This window comes from Bos indicus, chromosome 12 (assembly GCF_029378745.1).
Source record: "Bos indicus isolate NIAB-ARS_2022 breed Sahiwal x Tharparkar chromosome 12, NIAB-ARS_B.indTharparkar_mat_pri_1.0, whole genome shotgun sequence".
NCBI classification, from domain to species: Eukaryota; Metazoa; Chordata; class Mammalia; order Artiodactyla; family Bovidae; genus Bos; species Bos indicus.
The window spans coordinates 74,928,232-74,955,917 of NC_091771.1; the positions used below are offsets into that span (position 1 = coordinate 74,928,232).

A 27,686-nucleotide genomic window follows, 5' to 3' on the forward strand; every position below is an offset into this window, starting at 1 on the left:
GAGCAAGTGTCTTTTAATTTCATGGCTGCAGTCACCATCTGCAGTGATTTTGGAGCCCAATAAAATAAAGTCTGTCACTGTTTCCATTGTTTCCCCATCTATTTGCCATGAGGTGATGGGACCAGATGCTATGATTCTCGTTTTTTGAGCGTTGAGTTTTAAGCCAACTTTTTCACTCCTCTTTCATCAAGAAGCTCTTTAGTTCTTTGCTCTCTGCCATAAGGGTGGTGTCATCTGCATATCTGAGGTTATTGAAATTTCTCCCGGCAATCTTGATTTCAGCTTGTGCTTCATCTAGCCCAACATTTCTCATGATATACTCTGCATATAAGTTAAATAAGCAGGGTGACAATATACAGCCTTGATGTACTTCTTTCCAGATTTGAAACCACTCTGTTGTTCCATGTTAAGTTTTAACTGTTGCTTTCTGACCTACATACAGATTTCGCAGGAGAAAGATAAGGTGGTCTGGTATTCCCATCACTTGAAGAATTTTCCACAGTTTGTTGTGATCCACAGAGTCAAAGGTTTTGGCATAGTCAATAAAGCAACATTTTTCTGGAACTCTCTCGCTTTTTTGATGATCCAACGGATGTTGGCAATTTGATCTCTGGTTCCTCTGCTTTCTGTAAATCCAGTTTGAACATTTGGAAGTTCAGAGTTCGCATACTGTTGAAACCTGGCTTGGAGAATTTTGAGCATTACTTTGCTAGTGTGTGAGATGAGTGCAACTGTGCAGTAGTTTGAACATTCTTTGTCATTGCCTTTCTTTGGGATTAGAATGAAACTGACGTTTTCCTGTCCTGTGGCCACTGTTGAGTTTTCCAAATTTGCTGGTATATTGAGTGCAGCACTTTCACAGCATCATCTTTCAGGATTTGAAATAGCTCCACTGGAAATCCATCACCTCCACTAGCTTTGTTCATAGTGGTGCTTCCTAAGACCCACTCGACTTCACATTCCAGAAGGTCTGGCTCTAGGTGAGTGATCACACCATCATGATTATCTGGGTCATGAAGATCTTTTTTGTATAGTCTTCTGTGTATTCTTGCCACCTCTTCTTAATATCTTCTGCTTCTGCTAGATCCATACTATTTCTGTCCTTTATTGTACCCATTTTTGCATGAAATGTTCCCTTGATAGCTCTAGTTTTCTTGAAGAGATCTCTATTCTTTCCCATTCTACTGCTTTCCTCTATTTCTTTGCACTGATCGCTGAGGAAGGCTTTCTTATGTCTCCTTGCTATTCTTTGGATCTCTGCATTCAAATGGGTATATCTTTCCTTTTCTCCTTTGCCGTTAGTTTCTCTTCTTTTCTCAGCTATTTGTAAGTCCTCCTCAGACAATGATTTTGCCTTTTTGCATTTGTTTTTTAGCGGATATAAGTTTGTACAGAAAAGGGGAAAAAATGTAACACTAGTAGTTTGTTTCCTCATGCAGCTTAAGAGAGAAATTAAAAAATGTCTGAAACTTGCAGACTATTTCCTCCTTTTGGAGACCCCTGGCCTTCTTGCCTGTTACCCTCTCACCTCCAATTTTACATGTTGAAATCCTAAACTCCACAGAATCTCAGAATGTGACTGTATTTGGAGATGACATCTTTAAAGAGGCAATAAATTAATAAATTAAATAAAGTTAAAATGAAATCATACAGGTGGGTTCTAATCTAACAGACTGGAGTTTTCATAAGAAGAGACCAGGACACAGGTTTACACAGAGGGAAGAGCATGTAAGACACAGAGGGAAGATGGTGTCTACAAGGCAAGGAGTGAGACCCCAGAGGAAACCAACCCCACTGACACCTTTACCTCAGACTTCCAACCCCCAGGGCTGTGAGGATATAAATTTCTGTTTTATAAGTCACTTACTCTTTGGTTTTTGTATGGCAGCCCTAGCGAACTCCTGCCCCCTTTAGCTTTTTGTATCTAAAAGGTACTTTCTCTACTATTTCATGGATCATCCAAAAAAGTCAATCAGACAGTGATCAGCTCTCCTGAGCTACAAGTTCAATCACATTCAAAATATGATGTGGAAGCACCTTCTTCCAGATGTTGGGTTTTCTTTTCATATGAATGAATTCTGTTCTAATAGAGTGAAACCTCGTGACTTAGGCTAACGTGCCCTGTGTTATAGCTCTGAACAATGCATTGATATCTGATGCTTGCACATTAAAAAAACTGATAATCTGACAGCTTCTCCTCCTAAGAGGATGCAGAGTATGCAGAAATAATGTCAAGATGGCATGAGAATTCAGAAATGTATTTTTTTCTGTAGAGGGACCTGAGCCAGTGGCAGGAATGAAATCCAAGAGAGAGGTTCTGTCACCATGAACTTCGGTGACTGGCCCTACCTTGGCTACCAGGTGACAGGAGCAGTGTTCTCAGGCTCGACACAGAAGGTAGTACAGAGGACAGCACTCAGCCTCCCTCAGCAATTCCCCCTCTGTGCTCCCTGGACCAGCTCTGTGACCTTGGGTGCACTCAGAACACACTCTCCTCATTCATGACATGGAATAAAAATGGACCATCAGGAGAGTAAATGAAATCATACATGTGAGAACTATATAAATTATAAAGAACTACACAAATGTAACTTACCATTAATATTGTTAGAGTAGGTGCAGGATTACTAGACCTGAAATCACAAGATTTCTAATTCTATGACCTATGTCTGTTTCATTATGTATGTTACACTTGATTTAAAATATTTACTAAAAGACCAAATTTCTAATTCTGTGTCTGCTGCAAACTAGCTTAACACCAGTTATGTATATAGGACCACCTTCCTTCTAAAGCACCTTAGTTTCCTCACCTGTACAAAGAGAGGGTTGAATCCTATTATCTTATTATCTGGACCAATCTAAAATTCTGTGTTCCTTTTCTCATTACTCAATGTTATGATGATATAGTTTTAAAATGAAGACTTTGACATACAGGTGGGAACACCACTTTTTGATGTGAAATGCCTAAGGTCAAAAGACCAAAAGGGTTTGGGAGATTCCTGGCTCTCGAGGTGTCAGGAGGGATGGACTGACTGGGAGACACTCTAGTGGATAAAAGTACTCTGTGAATTTCAGGCATAAAAAAATACAGAGTTCCTTGTTCATCTTCTCAACATTTGCACACAATGTAAGTACTCATGAAAAGTTCAAAACACAGACTTCCTTTTCCCTAAACCTAAGCATGAACTCCAGTTCTGTCAACTCTTCAGCCAGCTCTGGGACCCAGGAAGTCTCCTACCTGATGAGCATCGGAAGGTCCTGCTCTGCATTTCCTCATTTCTACAGAGGATTGAGAGGAGACAGTGATGAACTCAGGCCACATTTTAGATAAATCTTTCATATACAAGTACTTAAGATACTGGAACATGTTTTCTTTAAGGCATTTTAAATATTATACAAATAATCTTATTCTGTTTAAAAGTGAAAATCTTGGGAAGACAGAAAAGTATGAAGAATGGAATATACATCTATAATTTAACACCCAGAGATAAATTTTCAATGAGGAAGCCACATCCCACCCTGAGTCACACATGTTAAGGGACAAGAACACCAGACCTTCCTTCCTTCCCTCTATCTTCCCATCAACCCCAATCCCACTCCCACCTGGTCCCAGAAAGACTTGCAGATGGCTGCATGACAGTGGCTAAGTCTCTTAAGCCAGACCTTGGTTACCACTACACCCCTGTTAGGAAGATACCACGTGACCTGAATGTTACTCACTGAGCCCCTTCCTCACACCACACACAGTGCTTAGTGCCTCACACACCTCATCTATGAGAAAGTGCTCTGTAAACCTTCAGGCACCATTCAGACTACAGTGTGAAGCTACTGTGAGTTCTTGATTTGTCCTGATGACAATTTCATCGTCCAGAAGGTAGAGGAAACGTGGAGGGGGGCGTAAATGGACCTAACTCTAAACAACAAAGAATTAGGTAGAAAGTGATAATTTCAGGTAAGAATTTTCTTTACAGACTAGGAAACAGAAGAGACCTACACCTTTCTCTGGAAGATCTTCCTAGAATCGAAATATTCCATTTTTTTCCCCTTAAACTCTCAAATTTCCTGGATATTATTTGATGGAACTTGTATCACAAATATGTTGAGTACCAATCAGAATGAATGTAAAGGGTCTGAAAAAAAACAAATCTTATGTTCCATGAGAATCTGAACCTAGAGTCCAAACATGTGGAAAGTCAAATCTAAAATCTCTCTCTCAGGCACAGGTGCATGCACACAGAAGGGTTCACACATCCCGACCCCACCCCCAGCACTGCTGCAGATTCCCAGCAGACCTGCCTTCCACCTGCCATGTGTTGTCAAAGACCCAGTCATGAAGCTTCCTCTCTGGAGGCTTCTATTGAAAAGAACACAGAGTACTTGTTCCCAGACACTTGGTGGAGATCCTGAGAATAGTGAATCCTGGAGGCGAATTTTAATTACAGCTTCCCGCAACAGCCTCACCTATTTTGCCATTTTACTGAGGACAGCAGCCTTCGCCTCACCCAGTTGTTGCACCATCTTGTAAAATAGGCTGTTTTTATTTTGCAGCAAATTATTTGGCTGATTATGTTCTTTTCGTGTCCCTGAATCCAAAACCTGTTAACAGCAGAAAGAAACCCATTAGCATACAATATCCCCCAGTAACATAACTCAGGCAATATCTCAAAAGGGGGCAGGACAGGGAGAATTTGGGCGGTAGGATTGGTGGTATTTACATGGTTTGATTCCCATGTTTCACTGGGAGACAAGGGCCCAGCCAAGCCTTTCATTATTATATGGTTATAGGAAAGGAAGAAAATGAAAGTTCTTTCATTTTCAGAAAAATGAAAGCTTTAATCATGACTATGATTACTGGAACTGAACACTCTGTAGCATTTTATATTCTGCCCAGGGCCTTTGGGGTTGTTATCATTAGTGCTTTTAGCTCTCAGACTGTGAGCTTTGAGGGCTATTTATAAGATACACAGCGTTGGGAAATGTCTTGATTCAAGAAAATCAAACATCTGTCACTTCCACAGCCGCTCCTCCAGGCTGGCCACCTGCCCTCTGGAACATTAGACTTTGTAGTAGATTGACTTGTCTTTATGTCCTTAAAGCTTTCAGAACAGACAATCACTTGCTTTCCAGAAAGGAAACAGGTACAGTTATCCCTCAGAGCTATTGTGGGTTCAGTTTCAGAATTCCAGAATATAATGAACATCACAGTAAAGTGAATCACATGAATTTTCTGGTTTCCCAGGGCACATAGAAGCTTTGTTTACATTATTGTCTACCCAAGCATGTGTGCAATAGCATTATTGCACAATAAAGAAGAAACAATGAAAAAAACAATGTACATAACTTAACTTAAAAATAAAGTATTTCTAAAAAATATTAACTATCATCAGAGACTTCAGTAAGTCATAGTAGCAATATCAAAGATCATTGATGTTACAGATCACCAGAGCAACTTCAATGATAGTGAAAATGTTTGATATATTGTAAGAAATTACCAAAAGGTGACATAGAGACACAAAATGAGCAAATGCTGTTGGAAAAATGCCACCCACAGACATGCTTAATGTAGGTTTTTGACAAACTCTCAATTTGTAAAAAAAAAAAAAAATGCAGTATCTGGGAAACACAATAAAACAAGGTATGTCTATATTTCTAAAGCAAGCAATAAAAATAAGATTGCCTCAAAAATTAAAGTTTTGAGAAAGAACATTACTGGTGATGTTTTTGCTGAATTGAAAGCCAACTGGTAATCAGAAGCTCTAGAAAAATATACAAGCTTTATACCTGGGGTAAATGGAGCACAGAGGACAATCCCCAACTCTGTAAATGGTGGGTGCAGAGGTCCCCTGAGGTCTAATCCTGCCATTCCTACCAGAGGAGTCAGCAACCACAAGCAGTTCAGAACAAAATATAAACAAGTAGCTAAGTTTACATCTCCTGGTGGGACCTCCCTGTGACATCAATGATGAACGCAACCAGGGAGTCCTACACTGAAGGTCTCCCAACACAGGAGTGAGAAGGGAAGCTCCACAGTGAAGGGTAAGATCCTTTCCTAGAAATAAGGTCATTCATCACAAAGGTGACAGGCTCCAAAGAGAACCCTAGCATCTCCCTTCTCCCTCTGTCTTCCCTACTCACCCAGATGCTCAGTCTCTGTACCCAGAAACCAACATCAATTTCTTTCTCTCTCCTCAGATCCCATGTTCAATCCATCACGCAGTCCACTTGGCTTCACTTCTTTATCTACCCCAAGCCCCACCATCTCACCATTGCCACCACAGTCATCTTAGACTAATCCAAAAGTCTAGAGAGGGCACACTGTAAGATAGCGAATACTGAATTTGTAGAACTGAAAGACCATCAGTGTGATTTTAGCTGTAAAGGAAGGAGGGTGAGCAGAGTGGGACAAAACTAGAAAGTTGGGGAGGGACTGGCCAGACATTGTTTCATAAAAGTTCTTTAATTTGTTCATAGGCATTCATCAAGAGAGAAAAATTTGAGATTATGGAAATTTACCAGGAGATATTGGTAAGTAAAAGACACTTGCTCTTTGGAAGAAAAACTATGACAAACCTAGACAGTGCATTAAAAAGCAGAGACATTGCTTTGCTGACAAAGGTCCATCTAGTCAAAGCTATGATTTTTCCAGAAATCATGTATAGATGTGAGAGTTGGACCATAAAGAAGGCTGAGCACTGAAGAATTGATACTTTTGAACTGTGGTGCTGGAGAAGACTCTTGAGAGTTCCTGGGCTGCAAGAAGACCAAACAAGTCAATCCTAAAGGAACCCTGAATATTCATTGAACAGACTGATGCTGAAGCTGAAGTCCAATACTTTGGCCACCTGATGTGAAGAGCTAACTCATTAGAAAAGACCCGGATTCTGGGAAAGATAGAAAGCAGGAGGAGAAGGGGACAACAGAGGATGAGCTGGTTGGATGGCATCACTGACTCAGTGGACATGAGTTTGAGCAAGCTCTAGGAGATAGTGAAGGACATGGAAGCCTGGTGTGCTGCAGTCCATGGGGTCACAAAGAGGTGGAAATGACTGAGTGACTAAACAACAAATCGGTAAGTAAAGCATTAAATAAATGAACATATTTTGATAATAGCAACAAAGCTGCTTTGTTCAGAGGATACATATGTTCACATCTGCAGATCAGGTGCTGAGTGATAACACTTTAGGACTGACCAGGTGACAGTTCAGCTTAGTTCAGTCACTCAGTCATGTCTGACTCTTTTCAACCCCACGGACTGCAGCATTCCAGGCCTCCCTGTTCATCACCAACTCCCAGAGCTCGCTCAAACTCATGTCCATCGAGTCAGTGATGCCATCCAATCATCTCATCCTCTGTCGTCCCCTTCTCCTCCTGCCTTCAACCTTTCCCAGCATCAGGGCCTTTTCAAATGAGTCAGGTCTTCGCATCAGGTGGCCACAGTATTGGAGTTTCAGCTTCAGCATCAGTCCTTCCAATGAACATTCAGGACTGATTTCCTTTAGGATGGACTGGTTTGATCTCCTTGCAGTCCAAGGGACTCTCAAAAGTCTTCTCCAACACCACAGTTTAAAAGCATCAATTCTTTGACACTCAGCTTTCTTTATGGTCCAACTTTCACATCCATACATGACTACTGGAAAAACCATAGCTTTTAACTAGACAGACCTTTGTCAGCAAAGTAACGTCTCTGCTTTTTAATATGCTGTCTAGGTTGGTCATAGTTTTTCTTTCAAGGAGCAAGTGTCTTTTCATTTCATGGCTGCAGTCACTATCGGCAGTGATTTTGGAGTCCAAGAAAATAAAGTCTGTCACTGTTTCCATTGTATCCCCATCTATTGCCACGAAGTGATGGGACTGATCTTAGTTTTTTGAATGCTGAGTTTTAAGTCAGCTTTTTCACTCTTTTCTTTCACATTCATGAAGAAGTTAGTTCTTCAGTTCCTCTTCGCTTTCTGAAACAAGGGTGGTGTCATCTGCATATCTGAGGTTATTTAAATAGCTGATAAATGAAGAGAAGCTAAAGGAGAAAAGTAAAGATATACTCATCTAAATGCAGAGTCCCAAAGAAAAGCAAGGAGAGATAAGAAAGCCTTCCTCAGTGATCAATGCCAAGAAATAGAGGAAAACAATAGAATGGGAAAGACTAGAGACCAGATGACATGTCCAAATTCTGTCCTTCCTCAGTTTCCCTAACCAACCACACACTCCAAGGTGACAGTATTTCTAAGAATTAGAAAATAAAAAGAATCTGCTACCATTAATGCTATAATACCAAAACCCAAAAATAAATCTTTAGGGTACATTTAGGAGCAAAGAATTTAATTGAACAGACCCTTAATTGAGCTGGAGATCAAGCCATGTTTCTGCTACTATGTCTAAAGCCTGGAAAAGGGCTTGAAATAGGTAAATTTCACAGCATCATTTATTTATAATGGAAGAATGATGCTTTAGGGGACAATCTTTGAAATGCAATGTTGAGAGGTAAGAACAAAGTGACAGGTAAAATCTAGCAATAAAAGGTTACTTTTCCAATTAGCATCAAGAACACAAAATGAACAATTAAGGATGCCTGACACAAAACATTTCTGGAAATTAAGAGTCACTGTTGGGTAGTCTTGAATGTCACCCCATGCCTCATGAAAGTCTGCAGGTAGAGCCCACTTCCTACTGTGATGTCTAGTCCAGGTAACCAGATGCATGGTTTGGCGCCTAGGGCATCCCTTTGGTTGGGGATGCCCCACTCCTGTCGTCTGTCTCCCCAGACCTCACTCCTGGGCACATCCAGCTCAGGGAGTGAGGCTACAGGCACTGCCTCAGTTCTGACAACCTTGTATCTACTCAGTGTCCCCACTGATGTCCCATCTGACAATGCAAGTGAGGTAGGGTGGGAAGTGATATTCCAGGAACTGTCCAAGTCAAAAAAGACAGTTCTATTATCATGAGACATAAAGAACTGTGGGTATTACTGGCCACTCATTAGTGATTATTGCCTGTTTTGTATTGTTAGGTAGGTAGAATAGGGAAAAGGAGTCCAAAATGGCGGTGGCTAAAAGACAAGGAAGGTCCGAGGACCAGAGTGAAGACTTCAGGCAGAACAAACAGAACAAACAACACTCCTGGTTAAACCCAATTTGCATAGGGCAGGCCCAAGTGGAGGAAAAAACATATAAAAGGAAGAGCCAAAGCGCTTTCTCACGTACTCTCTCTCCCACGTGCACACACCTCTAGCTCTCTTTCGCGCGCAGCGTGCGCACTCGCGGGCACTCTCTCTCTCTCTCCCTCCCTACGCACACGCTCTCGCTCTCTCGTGTGTGCGCTGTCTCTCTCTCCCTCCCTACGCACTCCTCCACTGTCTTCTCTTCGAGTCTTGGATTCTCCTGCTATCTTCTAAATAAAATGGAGCTGTAACACTGATTTGCCTAAGAGCTGTAACACGGTTTGTCCAAGACCCGAGAGCTGTGATGCGCCAAGGGCTTTAATGTCCGTTGCTCCAAATCTTTGTTGTGATGAGACAAAGAACCAAGGAACATACACTCACATGACAGTATGGACCATCAAAATACCTCAAAGTATCTTGCATTCCTTGACATTATTTGCTGCCAAAGTTTATCCTTTGAAGAATGCTTTTCTTGTTTTATAAAGGCACATCCTAACATGTATTGAAACTGAGCAAGCAACAGAGGAAAAGGACAAAGAAAGAAAGAAAATGAAAAAGAGAGAGAAAAGGAATAGATGGAGGAAGGAAATGAAGCTAAGGAAGGAAATATTAAATTACTAAGGATAGAAAGAGCCAACCAAACCTGGAAGGAATATACTAGACAGATATCCAGAGACCAAAGCCTGGAGCTTGCCATGTGTGCAGAACAGAGCTATTGTGTAAGAAACTCGCTGGTTGTTTAATTAGTCTCTCATCCCTGATTTGCCTTTCTTTCCAAACTCTCATCTGTGATGCAGAAGCTGGGTCTCTGCAAGTCACTGCAGCAGTTCAGACTATTTTGCCAGGTGGCCTTTGTTAGGTTGCCAGTAGGGGGCACTAGAGGGAGACTGAAGCTGGGAAACACCGCTAATGTTCTACTTGATAGCGTCTCCTCAGCACTGGGACCTGACTCAGCCCCCAGCTATTAGCACCTGGAGAACCAGTCCCATCTTGCCCCCTCACAAATATGACCAGCAACCAGGCAGTGACTTCTTGGAGGTCTGAGTATCAATTCCTTAGGGCCTCTTTTCTGAGTTCTCAGGTCTGGAGATCTGTCCTAGGATATGGTAGCTGCTTTCTAAAATCATTACCCCAGTGTTTCACTTTTCTAGCCCTCTAATCCCTATGTAATAAATGCTGTTTTTCTCACTAGGCCTTTTCTTCTCATGGACTCCTGAGAAAATCTACAACTTTAGTCATAAACCTCCTGGCAGTCTAAACTAGAGGCTAATTTTTTTTATAAGGGAATCAAAAAATGCTGAAACAACTGACACAGTGAAAATGACTGAGTTCTACCCCACTAAAATATGGAGATATAACTTGGGTTTGGAATATTTTAATGGTTGGCCATCATAAAAAAATGACGATTCAAATAAACTTTTAATATGAAAATATAAGATTATTGGATATATTACTTAATAGTGCATTCTAAAAGTAGAGTTAAGTACTTGAGTAATTTTCAGGAATGAGAGAAGAAACTAAGAGAAAAATTAATGGAGGTTTCTATCAAATTTTACACAGAAGGATACACTGAAAATTGAACATAAATGGAAGCAACTAAAATGGAGAGGGTCTTACCATTATCCATTCACAGTCAATAATGTTGCTCAACCTGTGTGCAATGGTCAGCACAGTGCACTGGGCAAATCTCTCACGAATTCTTTTTTGTATGAACTCATCAGTTCTAGAAACAAAGAAGTTGATTTAATTCAGTAAAGACAGGAAAAGCAGACTTAAGACTTAAAAACATCCTATGATATTTTTACAATGTTTTTTTTAAATCAATACTTTAACATATAGTCTTGTTCCTAAAAAACTAAGTATAAAAAGTCTACTTAGAAATTTACTATTTTTCATAAAATGATGGAAAATTAGTCTTCCCTCAAAATTGCTTGAAACTATCAGGAGCTGGATTTAGGAATTCAGCTTTCTTAGGGTGCTTCATAACAATATTAACACCATATAACATGTGTTGGTTTTTATGTTTATTTTCTGGAATTAATATTATCAACAGATATCCATGAGGCCAAGCGAGCATTTAGAAACATTTCTAAGATTCACTAAATGTTTTCCATTTACCACATTTACAAGTCAGTTTAAGATTTCCTGGGGCTCAGCTCCACACCTTGGATCCACGTATGATGTGGCTTTGTCAAGAATCAATATCTGATTCTTCCTGAGAAGAGCCCTGGCAAGGCACACCAGTTGTTTCTGACCAGCACTCAAGTTCAATCCAGATTCTGCTAATTCAGTATTCATTTTAGCAGGAAGACCTTCGACAGATTCTTTGAGTTGTACCTGTGGATACAGAAAGAATGACATTTTTCTAAGCAAACTGCTACTGAAGTAGACATGCCTTTTAGACATTAGAGCTTTGACATCCTCAGGACTTCTTACGTATCTTACATGTACAGCCAGGTGATGGGGAGAGCTCCTTCCAATGAGTGTTCACTGAGAAAGATTGTGGAGTCAACTCAGGACAAAAAGATCTCAGTGTCCCCCTTTCCCACCACAGGACATCCACCAAACCACCCCCCCCCCCCAGGGGTTAGTTAAGGAAGTTTCTCAAAAAGTGAAGCTATTTCTCCCAATATGATTGAAACAGAAAAGTTAAAAGGATCTTTATGGTTGAGTCAAGTTTCCTAAAGTACATTTTGCATAAGAATTCATACACTAGAGAAAAGTTTTCAAAAATTTTACAGAAAATCTGGTTCTCTGAAGATATAAGCTTATTGGCCCTTTACTATTTTCTAAAGTTTAATATATGCAAGTTCCAGCAATAGCAAACTGCCACTTATACATTAGTAATCCTGGAGCCCATTCTGATGATGGTTCTTTCCCAAGTTTAATCCTACAAATAGTGGACCAGTCAAGTGCATTTTCTTCAGTGTCTTAAATGCATTGTTTGTGAATGAAAACACATGAAAAAGAAAACACAACATCTTATTTCCCCCAGTATATGGATACAGGTAATTGTCGTCCAGTTGCTGAGTCATGCCCAACACTTTGCAACCCCATGGACAGCAGCAAACCAGTGTTCCTAGTCATTCATTATTGCTTGGAGTTTGCTCAAACTCATGTCCATTAAGTTGATGATGCCATCCAACCATCTTGTCCTCTTTCATACCCTTCTCCACCTGCCTTCCATCTTTCCCAGCATCAGGGTCTTTTCTAATGAGTCATCTCTTCACACCAGGTGGCCAAAGTACTGGAGCTTCAGCTTCATCATCAGTCCTTCCAAGGAAAATTTGGGTTGATTTCCTTTAGGATTGACTGGTTTGATCTCCTTGCTGTCCAAAGGACTCTCAACAATCTTCTCCAGAACCACAGTTCTAAAGCATCAGTTCTTCAGCGCTCAGCCTTCTTTGTGGTCCAACTCTCACATTGGTACATGACTACTGGGAAAACCATAAGTTTGACTACATGGACTTTGTAGGCAAAGTCATGTCTCAGCTTTTTAATATTCTGTCTAGGTTTGTTATAGCTCCTCTTCCCAGGAGCAAGCATCTTTTAATTTCATGGCTGCAGTCGCCATCTGCAATGATTTTGGAAATAAAGTCTGTCATTGTTTCCACTATTTCCCCATCTATTGCAATGAAGTGATGAGATAGGATGCCATGATCTCAGCTTCTTGAATGTTGAGTTTTAAGCCAGCTTTTTCACACCCCTCTTTCACTTTTATCAACAGGTTCTTTAGTTCCTCTTCACTTTCTACGATTAGGGTGGTGCATAGACCTGGATTACTGTGATACTGAATGGTTTCCCTTAGAAATGAACTGAGATCATTCTGTCATTTTGGAGATTGCACCAAAGTACGGCATTTTAGGTTCTTTTGTTGACTTTTTTTTTTTTTTTTTTTTGCAGCCAAACAAAAATAAATTCGAGACTTGAAGCCAGGCAGCCTGGGGATTAAGTCTTGCCTGGCTGTACCAACTGGGCAAGTTCCTGAACCTTCTATCTTAGCTTCCTAAACTCTAAGACTATGATACCATAATTATAAAGGTGTGCGCCTCCTAACATTGTTAAGAATATTAAATGAGTCAGTACATGCAGAATTTGTAACAGATCAATATATATTGCCCATTATTAATAATGCTATCGGCTAGCCCCTCCTCAAGTTCTGCTTCACTTTTCTACTTTGCATGTATCAGCACTGAGATTTCATTACATATGCATTGGCCTGCTTTTCAACTTCTTCAGGAGAATTTAAGCTCCAGAAGGACAGACATTTTGTCTCTTGATGACTGTGACAGCCCCAGAACCTGCAACATTGCCTAACAAGCTCTCAGTAGATATTTGTTGGCTAGATGAAGGTGGGCTTCCCTGGTGACTCAGTGGTAAAGAATCCGCCTGCCAAACAGGAGACTTGGGTTCGATCCTGGGTGAGATTCCCTGGCTAAGGAAATCGCAACCCACTCCAGTATACTTGACTGAGAAATCCTATGGACAGAGGAGCATGGCAGGCTTCATGAGGTTGCAGAAGAGTCAGACGCGACAAACAGCAAGAACATGAATGAAGGCATAAGTGACTGTAATTGTGTGACTTATCTGTTTCTGTAGATTAGAAAGTAATTAACCTCCAATTAAAATAAATAAATTTATATTAAAAAAATAAAATATACCATAGAAACTAAATTCATATGGATAATTAATTTATATATAACACTGTTTTCTTATTAAGTGTAATTGTAAAAAGGATATATTCTTATAACAATTAACTGGCTCCAAGATATCATATCACACTTTAAATAAAGGAAAGCACTGAAAAAGTTATAATTTAAGGAAAATAGAACAAATAACTACTATTCAAAACTATACATCTCAATATAGAATACTTCAGATTGTTTTTGAGCTTGGGAAAATAATAGAATATAGCAAAACTGAAGAATAATAAACTGGACTTTAAGGCATCCTGTCTCCATCATCGCTGTGTGCACTCTGTGTAGTAGGTGCTGTCACCCCTCACAGGAGGGGAACACAGAGGTCAGGTGGTTTCCACATTTTGTGGAACTTTCTTACTTTTCAAGAAGAAAATCTGGTGTGGCTCAGAAGGAGACACTGAAATGCAATCAACAGATGGGGAAGAGCTTTTACCAGAGCAGGGCCAGCAGTAAAGGAAGTTCACCTAACACAAGGCCCCGGGAAATGGACATGTGACCTGTCTCCACAGCAAGGACTGAACCACGTGGTTCCTTATGCACAGGCTGCTGATGCCCAGGTTTCTGTATCTTTGTTTCCTGTGTGATGAGATACGCTTATGTCCTAACAGAGACACTATCAATGTCAGACATTTACCTGTACTATTTCTTCCCAGTTTTGACAGGACATTTTTGTTATTGTTTAGTTGCTAAGTCGTGGGCCTTATGGACTGTAGCCTGCCAGGTTCCTCTGTCCATGGGATTTCCCATGCAAGAATATTGGAGTCGGTTACCATTTCCTCCTCCAGGGAATCTTCCCAACTCAGGGATCAATCCCACTTCTCCTCCATTGCACGCAGACTCTTCATCACTCAGCAACTGTGGAAGCCTCCATACTCTACTCTTAATTCCAAATCCCAGTATCTAAGGTGTTTCATTTTTGCTTTTTAATGGAAGCAACACATCAATGATTCACTTCCAGAGATTTATCTACTATGACCTTTTAACCTCTGAATGATACAGTGCTTCATCTTCAGGCACTACTCATGTTACATTTTGGAGCTGCCTTTGCTTTTTAGCTCCCCAATAGCACTAATTTCTGATGAACTTTTATCAGTTTACAGTAAGTTGGAAAGTTTTCAGTACATGAAAAATGTACTTTAGGCATATTTAGAAAAATAACAAAATGAGACAGGCAGCATCCATAGGAATGTCTTCCTCCTGAGTGTCCATCTCTGCAGAGGAAGAAGAAACAGAACTAGAGGACCTTAAATGTTTTTATTCCATCTTTTCCTTTCCTCATAAAGAGGAAAACAGTGGTTTCCTCCTACTAATTCTCAGTTTAACTCTGTGAGTTTGGGTTCACATATCCAGTTAGGCATTATTTACAAATTAATAACTAGGGTTTTTGGTTCACTTAAAAACTGACTTCATTGAGTTAGTGATACCTCTTGATGAGGGTGAAGGAGGAGAGTGAAAAAGCTGGCTTAAAACTCAACATTAAGAAAACTAAGATCATGGCATCTAGTCCCACCATTTCATGGCAAATAGAAGGGGAAAATTTAGAAACAGTGATAGATTTCCTCTTCTTGGACTCTTAAGTCAGTGCAGATGGTGACTATAGCCTTGAAGTTAGAAGATGATTGCTTCTTGGCAGGAAAGCTATGACAAAACTAGACAGTGTGTTAAAAAGCAAAGATATCACTTTGCTGACAAAGGTCCATATAATCAAACCTATGGTCTTTCCAGTAGTCATGTACAGATGTGAAAGCTGGACAATAAGAGAGCGCTGAAGAATTGATGCTTTTGAACTGTGGTACTGGAGAACACTATTGAGAGTCCCTTGGAAACAAGGGATCAAACTGGTCAATCTTAAAGGAAATCAACCCTGAATATTCTCTGGAAGGACTGATGTTGAAGCTGAAGCAAAGACTCACAAATTTAAATGAAATCAGAGGTGCACTGTTTTTCAGGCAGGAGAAGGTGAAGCAATCAACCTAATTTAAGAAAACAAAATCCACATGTTGCTGAAAAGCAGGGTGGGTGTTTAAAGACTCAGTGGTAATATCCTTCAGAAACCAGAATTACTGACTAGAAACGGTCATACCTCCAAATCTGCCTGCTCACAGTCAAGGCTCATCTGTATATTACAGATTTCAGAGCTTCCATGGAAGGGTGACACTAAATGACAAACATACCAATTCAAACCAACATGAACAATCAATCTCTCAGATTTGTGAAACAACAAACAAACAGAAAAGATTTTTTAAAATATGCCACACTTCTCTGAAATGAAAAGATCAATCAAACATTTAGTAGTTATTTATGTAGAATGTTTTCCCTGTGTTTTCCTCTAAGAGTCTTATAGTATCTGGTCTTACATTTAGGTTTTCAATTCACTTTGAGTTTATTTTTGTATACAGTATTAAGGAGTGTTCTAATTTTCTTCTTTTACACATAGCTGTCCAGTTTTCCCAGCACCACTTACTGAAGAGACCACCTCTTCTCCATCGTATATTCCTGCCTTGTTTGTCACAGATTAGCTGACCACAGGTGTGTGAGTTCATCTCTGGACTCTCTAGCCTGTTCCATTGATCTATATTTCTGTTTTTGTGCCAGTGCCACACCATCGTGATTACTCTAGATCTGTATTGAACTAGCCAAAAAGTTCGTTTAAGTTTTTCCATAAAATCTTATGTAACAAATTTTTGGCCAACTCAGTGATATATTCTGAAGTCAGGGAACCTAATTTCTCCAGCTTCGTTTTTCTTTCTTAAAACTGCTTTGGCAACTTGGGGTCTTTTGTGTTTCCATTAAAACTGTAAATTTTTTGGCTCTAATTCTATGAAAAATGCCATTGATAATTTGACAGGGATTGTATTTAATCTGAAGATTCTTTAGGTAGTATAGTCATTTTCACAATATTGTTTCTTCCAATCCAAGAACATGGTATATCCCTCCATCTGTTTTGCATCATCTTTGATATCTTTTGTCATTATCTTATAGTTTTATGGGTACAGGTCTTTTGCCTCCTTAGGTAGGTTTATTCCTAGGTATTTTATTGTTTTTGTTGCAATGGTAAAGAGACTGCTTTCTCAATTTCTCTTTCTAATCTTTCATCGTTAATGCATAGGAATACTCATTCTTACTTTTTAAAATCAAAAGACTGAGCTAGGTCCTAGGAGAAATTAGAAATCTGTCTATGGCTTAGAAGTCTAGGGTTTCTTCCAACAGTAGAATTGATTTATAAAACTAGTGCAAATACACAAAATGATTTGTATTAAAATATAAACTGACAGCAACTTAATAGTCAAAATTTTTTTCATGCAAGGGTGAGGAAATTCAAAGAAGTGGAGCAAGCAAAAACATGACACAAATAACAGAAAATTCTCTAGAAATGAACCTCCCATGTAAAAACTGAGCAGATGTTCCAGGGTTCTGTTATCTGCATTCATGCTACAGCATTAAAATGACATAATTGCCAATAAATAATCATCATTAATTCCGACTATATAATTGACCTTTATAAACACTTTCCTATGAAACTTCTACATTTTATTAGTATGATCTTGTTTATATCTTTTAGTTAATAAGAAAAAAACTACTATTGTCTCCACTTAGGAGATGTTTACCAAGACCAGAGGAATAAAATGAATATTGGAGTGTAATGGAGTAATTAATTCACTAGGTCACTAGTAGAATTTGATCCCTCATGCGAAGTGTTGACTCATTGGAAAAGACTCTGATGCTGGGAGGGATTGGGGGCAAAGGAGAAGGGGACGACAGAGGATGAGATGGCTGGATGGCATCACTGACTCGATGGACATGAGTCTCAGTGAACTCCTGGAGTTGGTGATGGACAGGGAGGCCTGGTGTGCTGTGATTCATGGGGTCCCAAAGAGTCGGACACGACTGAGCGACTGATCTGATCTGATCTGATATAAGTACTCTGCTAAGGACAAGATAATGTGTCTATTTGTTCAGGGTTCTAGGAAAATAGCTAAAATGAAAACATGTCACATTATATTGTTGATTTTCATCATCATCAATACACACATTTTAAGTGTACCCATGTCATCAGTGTTTTCCTATTACCAAGTCACTGAAACTGACACGCTCCCCTTAATTATCTGCAAAGCTCTAAATGTAAACACACATATACAGATGCTAACAAGTTAATTACAGTTACTATTAATAAATTACCTCTTCTAAGGCATTCCACAGTTCATTATCCGTATGCTCATTAAAGGGATCCAGATTTTCCCTCATTGTTCCAGTGAATAAAACAGGTTCCTAAATACCCCAAAATAGTGAATGTTATTACCTTAACCTGTTTTCATTTTATTCTAATGTGTACAGAATGTCAAAATTAAAATGCAGAAACATCTAAATTCATTAATTATTAATAACATAGTTGCAAATGTATGATTACAAAAAAGCATCTCTAAAATAATTTTCCATTGTACAAAGTGTGCTACAAAATATCATTTGGACTACTGAACACTAACAGAAGAAAGTGTTGAAGAAGTTTTTTCATTGTAAGGAAAAAATTGAAGACAAAGGAAGATTTGATTTTTTTTTAATACCACCCTGCTATTAAATATCTGCTTAAACACTCACACAAACATGAGAAACTTAACATTAAGATCTACATAAATTAACTGTCAATGCTGGTATGACTGGGAAATACCAACAGCATGATTAGTAGAGGTTTGTGTCTCAAAGCAAACCACTAAACATTTACACATTAGCACTGAAGAATAAACTAGGCTATTTTCTCCATTGGTCAGACTGTCTTCTAGGGTCTGGAATCTCTCCACATGTGTGAAACGAACATCCCCACATGTGCAAGGGGAACGTAAGCTCCTGGGGTCTGCAGCACCTCTGTCCATGGAGAGATCACCTCTGATGTTGGCATCAGCTGGTCCCCACGTTCTCTCACCTGTGTGTCAGGATAACCTGCCTCACAGAACCTCACAGAACCTAGAACTTGCAGTTACTAACTGCAAGGCCAGGAGGACCTGAAACCCACCTTGACCTGTGTCATGATACTTTAATTTAAATAGTTCTTCCTATCCATCTGCTTCAGGAGGAGCCATAAGTAAATTACTCTGGAAATATATATGTCCTCTTGGCTTCAAGATTCATTTTGATATTTGGCAAAACTAATACAATTATGTAAAGTTTAAAAATAAAATTAAAAAAAAAAGAGAGAGAGAGAATCCTGTACATAAGCTCATGTAGGCCATTTACATTTTCTTCTGGAAGGCTCTAGTAACCTAGCTCATAAGAATATGGATAGCAGTGAAGAGCCCAATAAGCTCCTTTCAGTGAAGGGGGCAGAACAAGGGAATGCACTCGTGTGGGAACAAGAGGAGAACTGACTCTTCCACAAGTGCCCGGAACTGCTCTGAATCACACGTTCAAATCAGCCTTGGGGCTGGACTTTCCTCCTCACTTCACAAAAGCCTGAGAGGAAAGATGAAGATAGACAGACATTTCTTTCCCCTAATCATAAGGAAGAATGATACTCAGGAAGCCTTCCAAACCTTCTTTCAATATGGTCTAAGTTTTAAGCCTGGTGAGAGAGGAAAGAATACAGAAAACTCAGGATGTGCCACCAAAAAAGAGATATCTGAGCAAATCCACAATTAAAAAGACATTATAAAGGGAGATTTATTCGCACAAAGTTGATTAAGTAGCCTCCAAAGCACTGAAAATCACTAGTCATACAATATTTCAGAATGAATACTGAACTGAACTGAAAAAACTCAAAACACAAATTTAAGGTCTCCCTTAAAACTTGAATTTAGGATCAAAGACTAAACAACCATCTAAACAATGGTAAGCATTCCTTGTCAGGGGACTAACCATCATTCTACTTCAGATTTTTATAAAAACTTGTTACTTCTTGTAATTATCAACCTTAAGATTCCCACATGCAGGTATCTTCTGCATGTCTCCATGGGGTTTACACAAGCGACATAGCCAGGCGAGGGGAGGCTGGTCCCCAATATTCTTCTTCCTTCCCTCCATTTTCTAGGTTCTTTCAAGTAAGCAGGCTACTCCCTGCATATAATCTCAACCGGTGGTCTTTCTGGGGGACATATTTAACTACTTCAGATCCTAAGCATAAAGAACACACATACTTCAGCTACCTGTTGTGTTTAAGAAAATTATTTAAGAAGAACTTTCATTTTTGCTTATTCCTGAAATTTTGAACAGAAGTTGAGGAGTACCTTCTTAATAACACAGTATTCATCTTTGAAAGTTCCCCCCATGACTGATGGTCTATGTCCCCACTCCCCTGTCTCTGCTCCTACTCAGGTCCTTGTTATCATCACATCTTCCCCAGTTCTGACCTGTTCATGCAGGGTCAGCAGTGACGGGGATGAGCCTGGGAGGAAGAGAGACCACCATGGAAGCTCTCTGCTGCTTCCAGGATCACAGGGACCAGGGATCCAAGGAAGATGGTGTGGGCCTGGCTCACCTAAGAGAGGCAACTCAAAGAAACAGCACTGGGCTCCCCCTCCACAGAGTCTGCTCTCAGCTTCCTAAATTCCCTAAATTGGGGTGTTGGGACACAAGCATCAATGCTTCCTACTCATTTGTGGGGGAGAGGAATGTAAGTTTTTGCACTTAGACAAGTAAATTCCAGTAACCAAACTAACAGGCTTTCTCCACCTCTGCAGCTAGCAAGACACTGTAAAGACAAAGGGCTCTTGGTTGGGGAGGGATAAGATTTTGAGTATCTTCTCCTGACACATATCAACCCATGACATACAAGTGCATAAACCCATTTCTAAACTGATATTTCCAAATGAGGGACAGAGCAATAGGAGTAGTATCTTCTGGCTTTGTTCTATGCTTATTCACTCTTGCTATGGTTTGGGGAGTCCTTTCAAGTGGGATGGTAGGAAAAATGGGGGAAAAGCTTTATATACAAGGATATGAAAGGACTTTACAGACATGCCCTTTATTTCTACTAACTAATCTCACATGGCCATTTCAGAGATGAGTACCATCAAAGCATAAAACTTGGGAATTTAAGCTCACTTATTTTCTACTGTAACCATAAGTCATAAATCTAATAGCCAGAGGAAATCTTTAAATATGGGGACTATCCAGTTTTTCTGAAAGGGATACCTTTGGAAAAATATTTTTCAATTGTGATAAAATATACATAAATTTCGGAGAAGGCAATGGCACCCCACTCCAGTACTCTTGCCTGGAAAATCCCATGGACAGAGGAGCCTGGTAGGCTGCAGTTCATGAGGTCGCTAAGAATCGGACATGACTGAGCGGCTTCACTTTCACTGTTCACTTTCATGCATTGCAGAAGGAAATGGCAACCCACTCCAGTGTTCTTGCCTGGAGAATCCCAGGGACAGAGGAGCCTGGTAGGAGGCCATCTATGGGGTTGCACAGAGTTGGACATGACTGAAGCGACTTAGCAGCAGCAGCAGCAGCACACATAAATTTGCTAGATTAGCCACTTTAAGTGCACACTTCAGTGGTGTTAAATACATTCACATTGTTGTACAGCCATCACCACCATCCAGCTGTAGATCTCCTTTCATCTTGAAGAACTGAAACTCTGTACCCATTCAACAACTCCCCTCTCCTGGCCACTCCTGGTACCCACCATTCTATATCCTGTATCCATGAATTTACTACTCTAGGTAACTCCTATTAGTAGAATCATAGAGTATTTGTCCTTTGTAAATTACTTATTTCACTTAATGTTTTCAAGGTTCATCTGTGCTGTAGCATGTGTCAGAATTTTCTTCTTTATTAAGGCTGAGTAATATTCTACTGTATGTATGCACACCACGTTTTGATTGTTGATTCATCTGTCAATGGGCCCTTGGGTGCCTCCACCTTTTTGCTGTTGAGAATTCTGCTATAACATGCATGTCCCAGTATCTCTTCAAGACCTTTCTTCCAATTCTTTTGGGTTTATATTCTAATGTAGAATTGCTAGGTCATATGATATTTCCATCATTAACTTTTCTGAGCAACCAACAAGTTGATTTCCGTAGTGGTTGCACTATTTTACATTCCTATCAGCAATAAACATGGGTTCTAATTTCTCTACATCCTTGCCAACACTAGTAACTTTATTTTTTTCTCTCTCTTTTCTTTGATAGCAGACATCTTAAGGGGTGTGAGGTGGCATTTCACTAGAGTCTGAAAAAACTATCTTGATTTAAAAATTACTTAGAGAAATCCCAGGTATTTTCAAGGTCACGGGCAGGTAGCAACAGCTGTCCCCAAGTCCACATTCACCGTCCTTTGGGTGCCATGTTGTACATGCTTCCTGATAACAGGTATTTCAGGACACATTACACCCACATTCCAGGAAGCACATTTGCCTGGCTCATTCTGTCTCATCTCCTCTCTGTTTCTCATCTCAAGAGGGTATTTTTCTGAGCTTCCTTTGATAGGCAGATGATTGCTAAGTATATAAATAAAAACTCATTTTTTTTTAAATCAGCAAGTCTGTCAAAGCAGAGGGCAGGATGATAGATGAGGACACAGGATCAAGGTTGCGCTTGGCTATATACCTGGAGGCTAGTAATCTCTCAGTAAATATCACAGAATTATGTTGAATGAATGAACCACAGGAATGACAGCAGTGTCTACCATGCATATAATCCAGTCTCCAAACTCTCCCTGAAAGTTACACTACTTTACAAAGAAGAAGAAAAGAGAACAGAATCAGAGCCCAGGAAGAGATGGCCAACTCAACACCCCACCATCACAGCAGGCACATATGGGTCTACATGAAACACTTCACACTCATTGACCTATTTTATCCTCACAACAGATTGAGGGGGTGACACTGTTATCTGCCTTGTAAGACAGAGAAAACCAAGTACATAGAGACAGAATTCTGAGTCCCCTGCTCTTCCTCACTATTCTGTATTGCCTCCCTGGTGAAAATCATTCATTAATGGCTAAACTGTCAAAGTCTCCCCAAAGCATCTATATATCCTATGATTCTCAAAGCCCCACAATTCCATAGAAAGTTCTCCAAGGAGATAATCACTTTTTAAAAGATGTCCTGGTTTCCCACAACAAAATTACATCTGTAAGACACTTATTAACAAAATTCATGTTTCCCTATAGGAACCTCTCCAGCGCTAAACAATTTATCCTTCTGTTCTCAGAATTATGTGATTATCAGTGAATAAAATTGTGGAAACTAAGGAAGTCTGAGTCAAGAAATCTATCTCAGTAAGTTATTAAATCACATGCACACAAAACTAACAAATGAACAACAACAACAACACAAAAACACCTGGTATCTGATGAAAGTGTCTATTGAAAATACCTGCTGCTAAAAACATGCTCTACCGGGGAAAAAAAAGGATCAACTCATTCACTTAATTTGAAAAAAACAATCAAATTAAAAGCACTTAAACTTAGACGCCTTATACAAAGAACATGTGAGAGTGCTCTGCTGTGCGTACCTGAAGTGCAACTGACAATTTCTTCCTTAAATCGTGCAGTCCAATATGTGCTGTCAAGATTCCATCAATATAAATGCCACCTTCAGGTTCTGACAATCGAAAAAGGGCAGCAATGAGGGATCTTTTTCCAGCTCCTGTTCTTCCCACGATGCCATACTGTAAAGAGACCCAGGGGGGATGAAGAATTAACAGGATGCACAAAACACAGGAGAACCCTGATTGTTGAAGACGAATTTTTAAGGTTCTATTATACATAAAGAGTAGTCTATAAGTTTCCCAGGGCTTCCCTGGTGGCTCAGATGGTAAAGTGTCTGGCTGCAGTGCAGAAGGCCCAGGTTCAGTCCCTGGGTCAGGAAGATCCCCTGGAGAAGGCCATGGCAACCCACTTCAGTATTCTTGCCTGGTGAATCCCATGGTCCGAGGAGCCTGGTGGGCTACAGTCCATGGGGTCACAAAGAGTCAGAGATGACCAAGCAACTTCATAAGTTTCTCAAGCATGGCCCTGCTGGCATTTTGGACCAGATAATTCATTGTTGAGGCTCAGGGGCCTGTCCTGTATATTGTATGATGATTGACAGTAGCCATGAACCCACTAGACACCAGATGCAACCCCCAAATTGTGGCAACCAAAAATGACAGAAATTCACAAATGTCCCTGATTAAGATCACCATCATCCTAAGAATACACAACATAAACTATAGTGATTTTCATGCCTTCTAAAAATGTCAGGCAATTTTATTCAGATTTCCCTGAATAAATTTTTAATATGCTGAAAATTGTTTGTTTTCTATAATTATCATATAAGGAGCAGAAGGGGATAACAGAGGATGAGATGGTTGGATGGCATCACTGACTCAATGGACATGAGTCTGAGTAAACTCTGGGAGTTGGTGATGGACAGGGAGGCCTGGCGTGCTGCAGTCCATGGGGTCGCAAAGAGTCAGACACAACTGAGTGCCTGAACTGAACTGATCATTATGTGGTATGCTAAAGGGGGAGACATATATGTGTATGCAGTGTGTGTGTGTGTGTGTGTGTGTGTGTGTGTGTGTAACTAACATTCACAAGTAAAGGAAGAAGACCTGAAAAATAATCTGCCTGCAGTGAAAAACTAGCAGTCTCCTAAGTGGTCCATAAGAAGTCAGCTTTTAGTTTGATTCCTACTCCCTGGATAATTTGACCTTGAGTATTGACCATGGGTAATTTTACAGAGATGTTGACAAGTCAAGACAGAGTGTTAACACAAACAAGTGCTCACTTTCTGTGTTATTTATTTAAGAGGAATTATTCTTCGGTAGAAAAATGAAATCACTTCCTGATATTAAATATCTTAATCATATTCTATCTTGAAAGGAAACATCTTCAAATATAAAATGCAGGTCTCAGTCTTGAAAGAGGCCAGTAGACAAAATTTCCATAATGAGATCAACAATGATATAAATAATGTTTGCTATTTACATGGGACCTTTCATCGGAGTAGGTCAAAAGGCATTTTATTAATAAATTAATACTTAACAACTGAACCTTGGAAAAACACATGTCAGGTGTCAGTCTATTTACTAAAACCAGAGCAGAGAGAAATTAAACGCACTAACAGTAAGATTCAAGAATCAGTACAGAGTAGGTAAAATGCTGGTGGCTGGTGGTTTAGTCACTGAGTCGTGTCCAACTCTTGCCAACCCCATGGACTGTCGCCTGCCAGGCTCCTCTGTCCATGGGATTCTCCAGGCAAGAATACTGGAGTGAGTTGCCATTTCCTTCTCCCATGTAAAATGCTGGTGAGGAATAAAACTGCATTCAAATATATATGCAGAAACTGGCCTTTTTTACCAATGAATTTTTAAGTGAAAAAAAGTATTAATCACTTGTGTCCAACTCTTTGCGACCCCCTGGACTGTAGACTGCCAGGCTCCTCTGTCCATGGAATTCTCCAGGCAAGAGTACTCGAGTGGGTTGCCGTTTCCTACTCAAGGGGATCTTCCTGACCCATGGATGGATCCCAGGTCTCCTACATTGCAGGCAGATTCTTTACCTTCTGAGCCACTGGGGAAGCCCAACTGCAAATTCTCTGAAGGAAGCTTTCCAAGAGATTATTTCATCTATATTTAAAATCTGGAATTGATGATAGTGTAAGATATGCTTTAAGTTTTAAAACTCATGACTTTAAAAAAGAACTACTAAATCTTTCTGAGCAATATAATCAGAATGCTTGGAATGTTTCATGTTTTCTGATTTGAATACTTCTAAAGTTTCAAATCTTAGTCTGTCAAATAAATCATGGCATTTCAAAAATGAATTTATCTTTATAGAGATTAAACATAAGAAAAGTGGGTTTACCTAAGTTTATTATCTTATAAAGGTAATACAATGACTATAAGACATTTTATTGTTGTTCAATCATTCAGTCATGTCTGACTATTTGCGACGCCATGGACTGCAGCATGCCAGGTTTCCCTGTCCTTCACTATCTCCTGGAGCTTGCTCAAATTCATGTCCATTGAATTGGTGATGTCACCCAATCATTTCATCCTCTGCCATCTCCTTCTCTTCCTGCCTTCAATCTTTCCCAGCATCAGGGCCTTTTCCAATGAAATGGCTCTTCACATCAGGTGGCCAAAGTATTGGAGCTTCAGCTTCAGCATCAGTTCTTCCAATGATTATTCAGGGTTGATTTCCTTTAGGGTTGACTGGTTTGATTGCCTTGCTGTCTGAGGGACTCTCAAGAGCCTTCTCCAGCACAACAGTTCAAAAGCATCAGTTCTTCAGCGCCCACACTGTTTATGGCCCAACTCTTACATCCATACATGACTACTGGAAAAAGCATAGCTTTGACTAGATGGACCTCTGTTGGCAAAATAATGTCTCTGTTTTTAATTTGTTGTCTACGTTTGTCATAGCTTTCCTTCCAAGGAACAAGCATCTTCTAATTTCACAGTTGCAGTCATCACCCACAGTGATTTGGAGCATAAGAAAATAAAGTCTATCACTGTTTCCATTGTTTTCCCATCTATTTGCCATGAAGCGATGAAACCAGAGGCAATGATCTTAGCTTTCTGCATGCTGAGTTTTAAGCCAGCTTTTTGCACTCTCCTCTTTCACCTTCATCAAGAGGTTCTTTAGTTCCTCTTTGCTTTCTGCCATTCGGGTGATATCATCTGCATATCTGAGGTTACTGATATTTCTCCTGGCAATCTTGATTCCACCTTGAGCTTCATCCAGCCCAGCATTTTGCATGCTGTACTCTGCATGTAAGTTGAATAAGCAGGGTAACAATATACAGCCTTGAAGTACTCCTTTCCACTTTTGAACCAGTACATTGTTCCATGTCCAGTTCTAACTGTTGCTTCTTGATCTGCATACAGGCTTATCAGGACATTTTGTATAATATATATGTGCCATTCTCTGCATGCAGGCAGGTTGTAGTGTGTATATATATGGCTCATCTGTTCTGTGTACAAGCAGGCCTCAAAGATATTTTGTATTTGGCTCCAGACTACCTCAACAATGTGAATATCAAAATAAAGCAAGATATATGAATTTTTTCTCTATGCAAATAAAAGTTATGTTTATACTATATTGTAGCCTAATGAGGTACAATAGCATTATATAAGGTAATAGTACATACCTTAATTTCCAATACTTTATTGCTAAAAGAATGCTAACCATCTGAGCGTTCATAGGGTAACATTAAAAACCACTGATCACAGATCAGAATAATAAATATAATAATAATGAAATGGTTTGAAATATTGCAAAAATTATCAAAATGAGACAGAGACATGAAGTGAGCAAATGCTATAGGAAAAATGGTGCCATTTTACTTGCCTGACACAGCATTGCCATAAATGTCCAATTTTTTTTAAGCATTATCTGTGAAGCACAGTTAAACAGGTGTGCCTATATTTCTGTGTGTTCTCATACATAAATCAACACACATCAGGACACAGGTGAGAACTGATCTGTGAGAATGTGTGTATGTTCCCATGTTACCAGCTCTACTATAACTGACCCATCTGTGCAAATAGGAACATCTGTACACTTTAGGTAAATGGACTGAGATATGTTGGGGCACCAAGGACTGCTCATGACCACAGGACTGTGAGTTCCAAACTCCAGTGAAGAGAACTAAAAAACCAGGGGACTTCCCTGGCATTCATTCCAGTGGTTAAGATTCTGTTCTTCCACTGCAGGAGGCATGGATTTGATCCCTGGTCAGGGAACTAAGATCACACATGCTGCATGGCCCCAAACACCCCAAAAAGAAAAAAGCAACTCACAGAAAACCTGACTCTAATTATTCCAGAGTTCAGTCTTCAAAGCTATAGTCTGAATGTCTTTTCTGAGTAACCAAAGGGTTCTACCAATTGCCCATGAAGAGT

At 39.8% G+C, this 27,686-nt stretch overlaps 1 protein-coding gene across 1 annotated transcript in view; it reads right to left on the reverse strand.

Annotated features, from left to right (window-relative positions):
- Positions 1 to 4,313: 4,313 nt before the first annotated feature.
- The window catches only part of LOC109567085 (ATP-binding cassette sub-family C member 4-like), a 31,284-nt gene continuing 7,911 nt past the window's right edge, over positions 4,314 to 27,686 (reverse strand). Inside the window, exons 2-6 of the mRNA XM_070799924.1 lie at positions 23,307 to 23,462; positions 18,034 to 18,123; positions 11,319 to 11,491; positions 10,772 to 10,877; positions 4,314 to 4,596 (exon numbers count right to left, since the gene is read on the reverse strand). Of these exons, the coding sequence (XP_070656025.1) occupies positions 4,462 to 4,596; positions 10,772 to 10,877; positions 11,319 to 11,491; positions 18,034 to 18,099 (480 nt within the window). The 5' untranslated portion in view covers positions 18,100 to 18,123; positions 23,307 to 23,462 and the 3' untranslated portion in view covers positions 4,314 to 4,461. The remainder of the gene's footprint in view (positions 4,597 to 10,771; positions 10,878 to 11,318; positions 11,492 to 18,033; positions 18,124 to 23,306; positions 23,463 to 27,686) is intronic.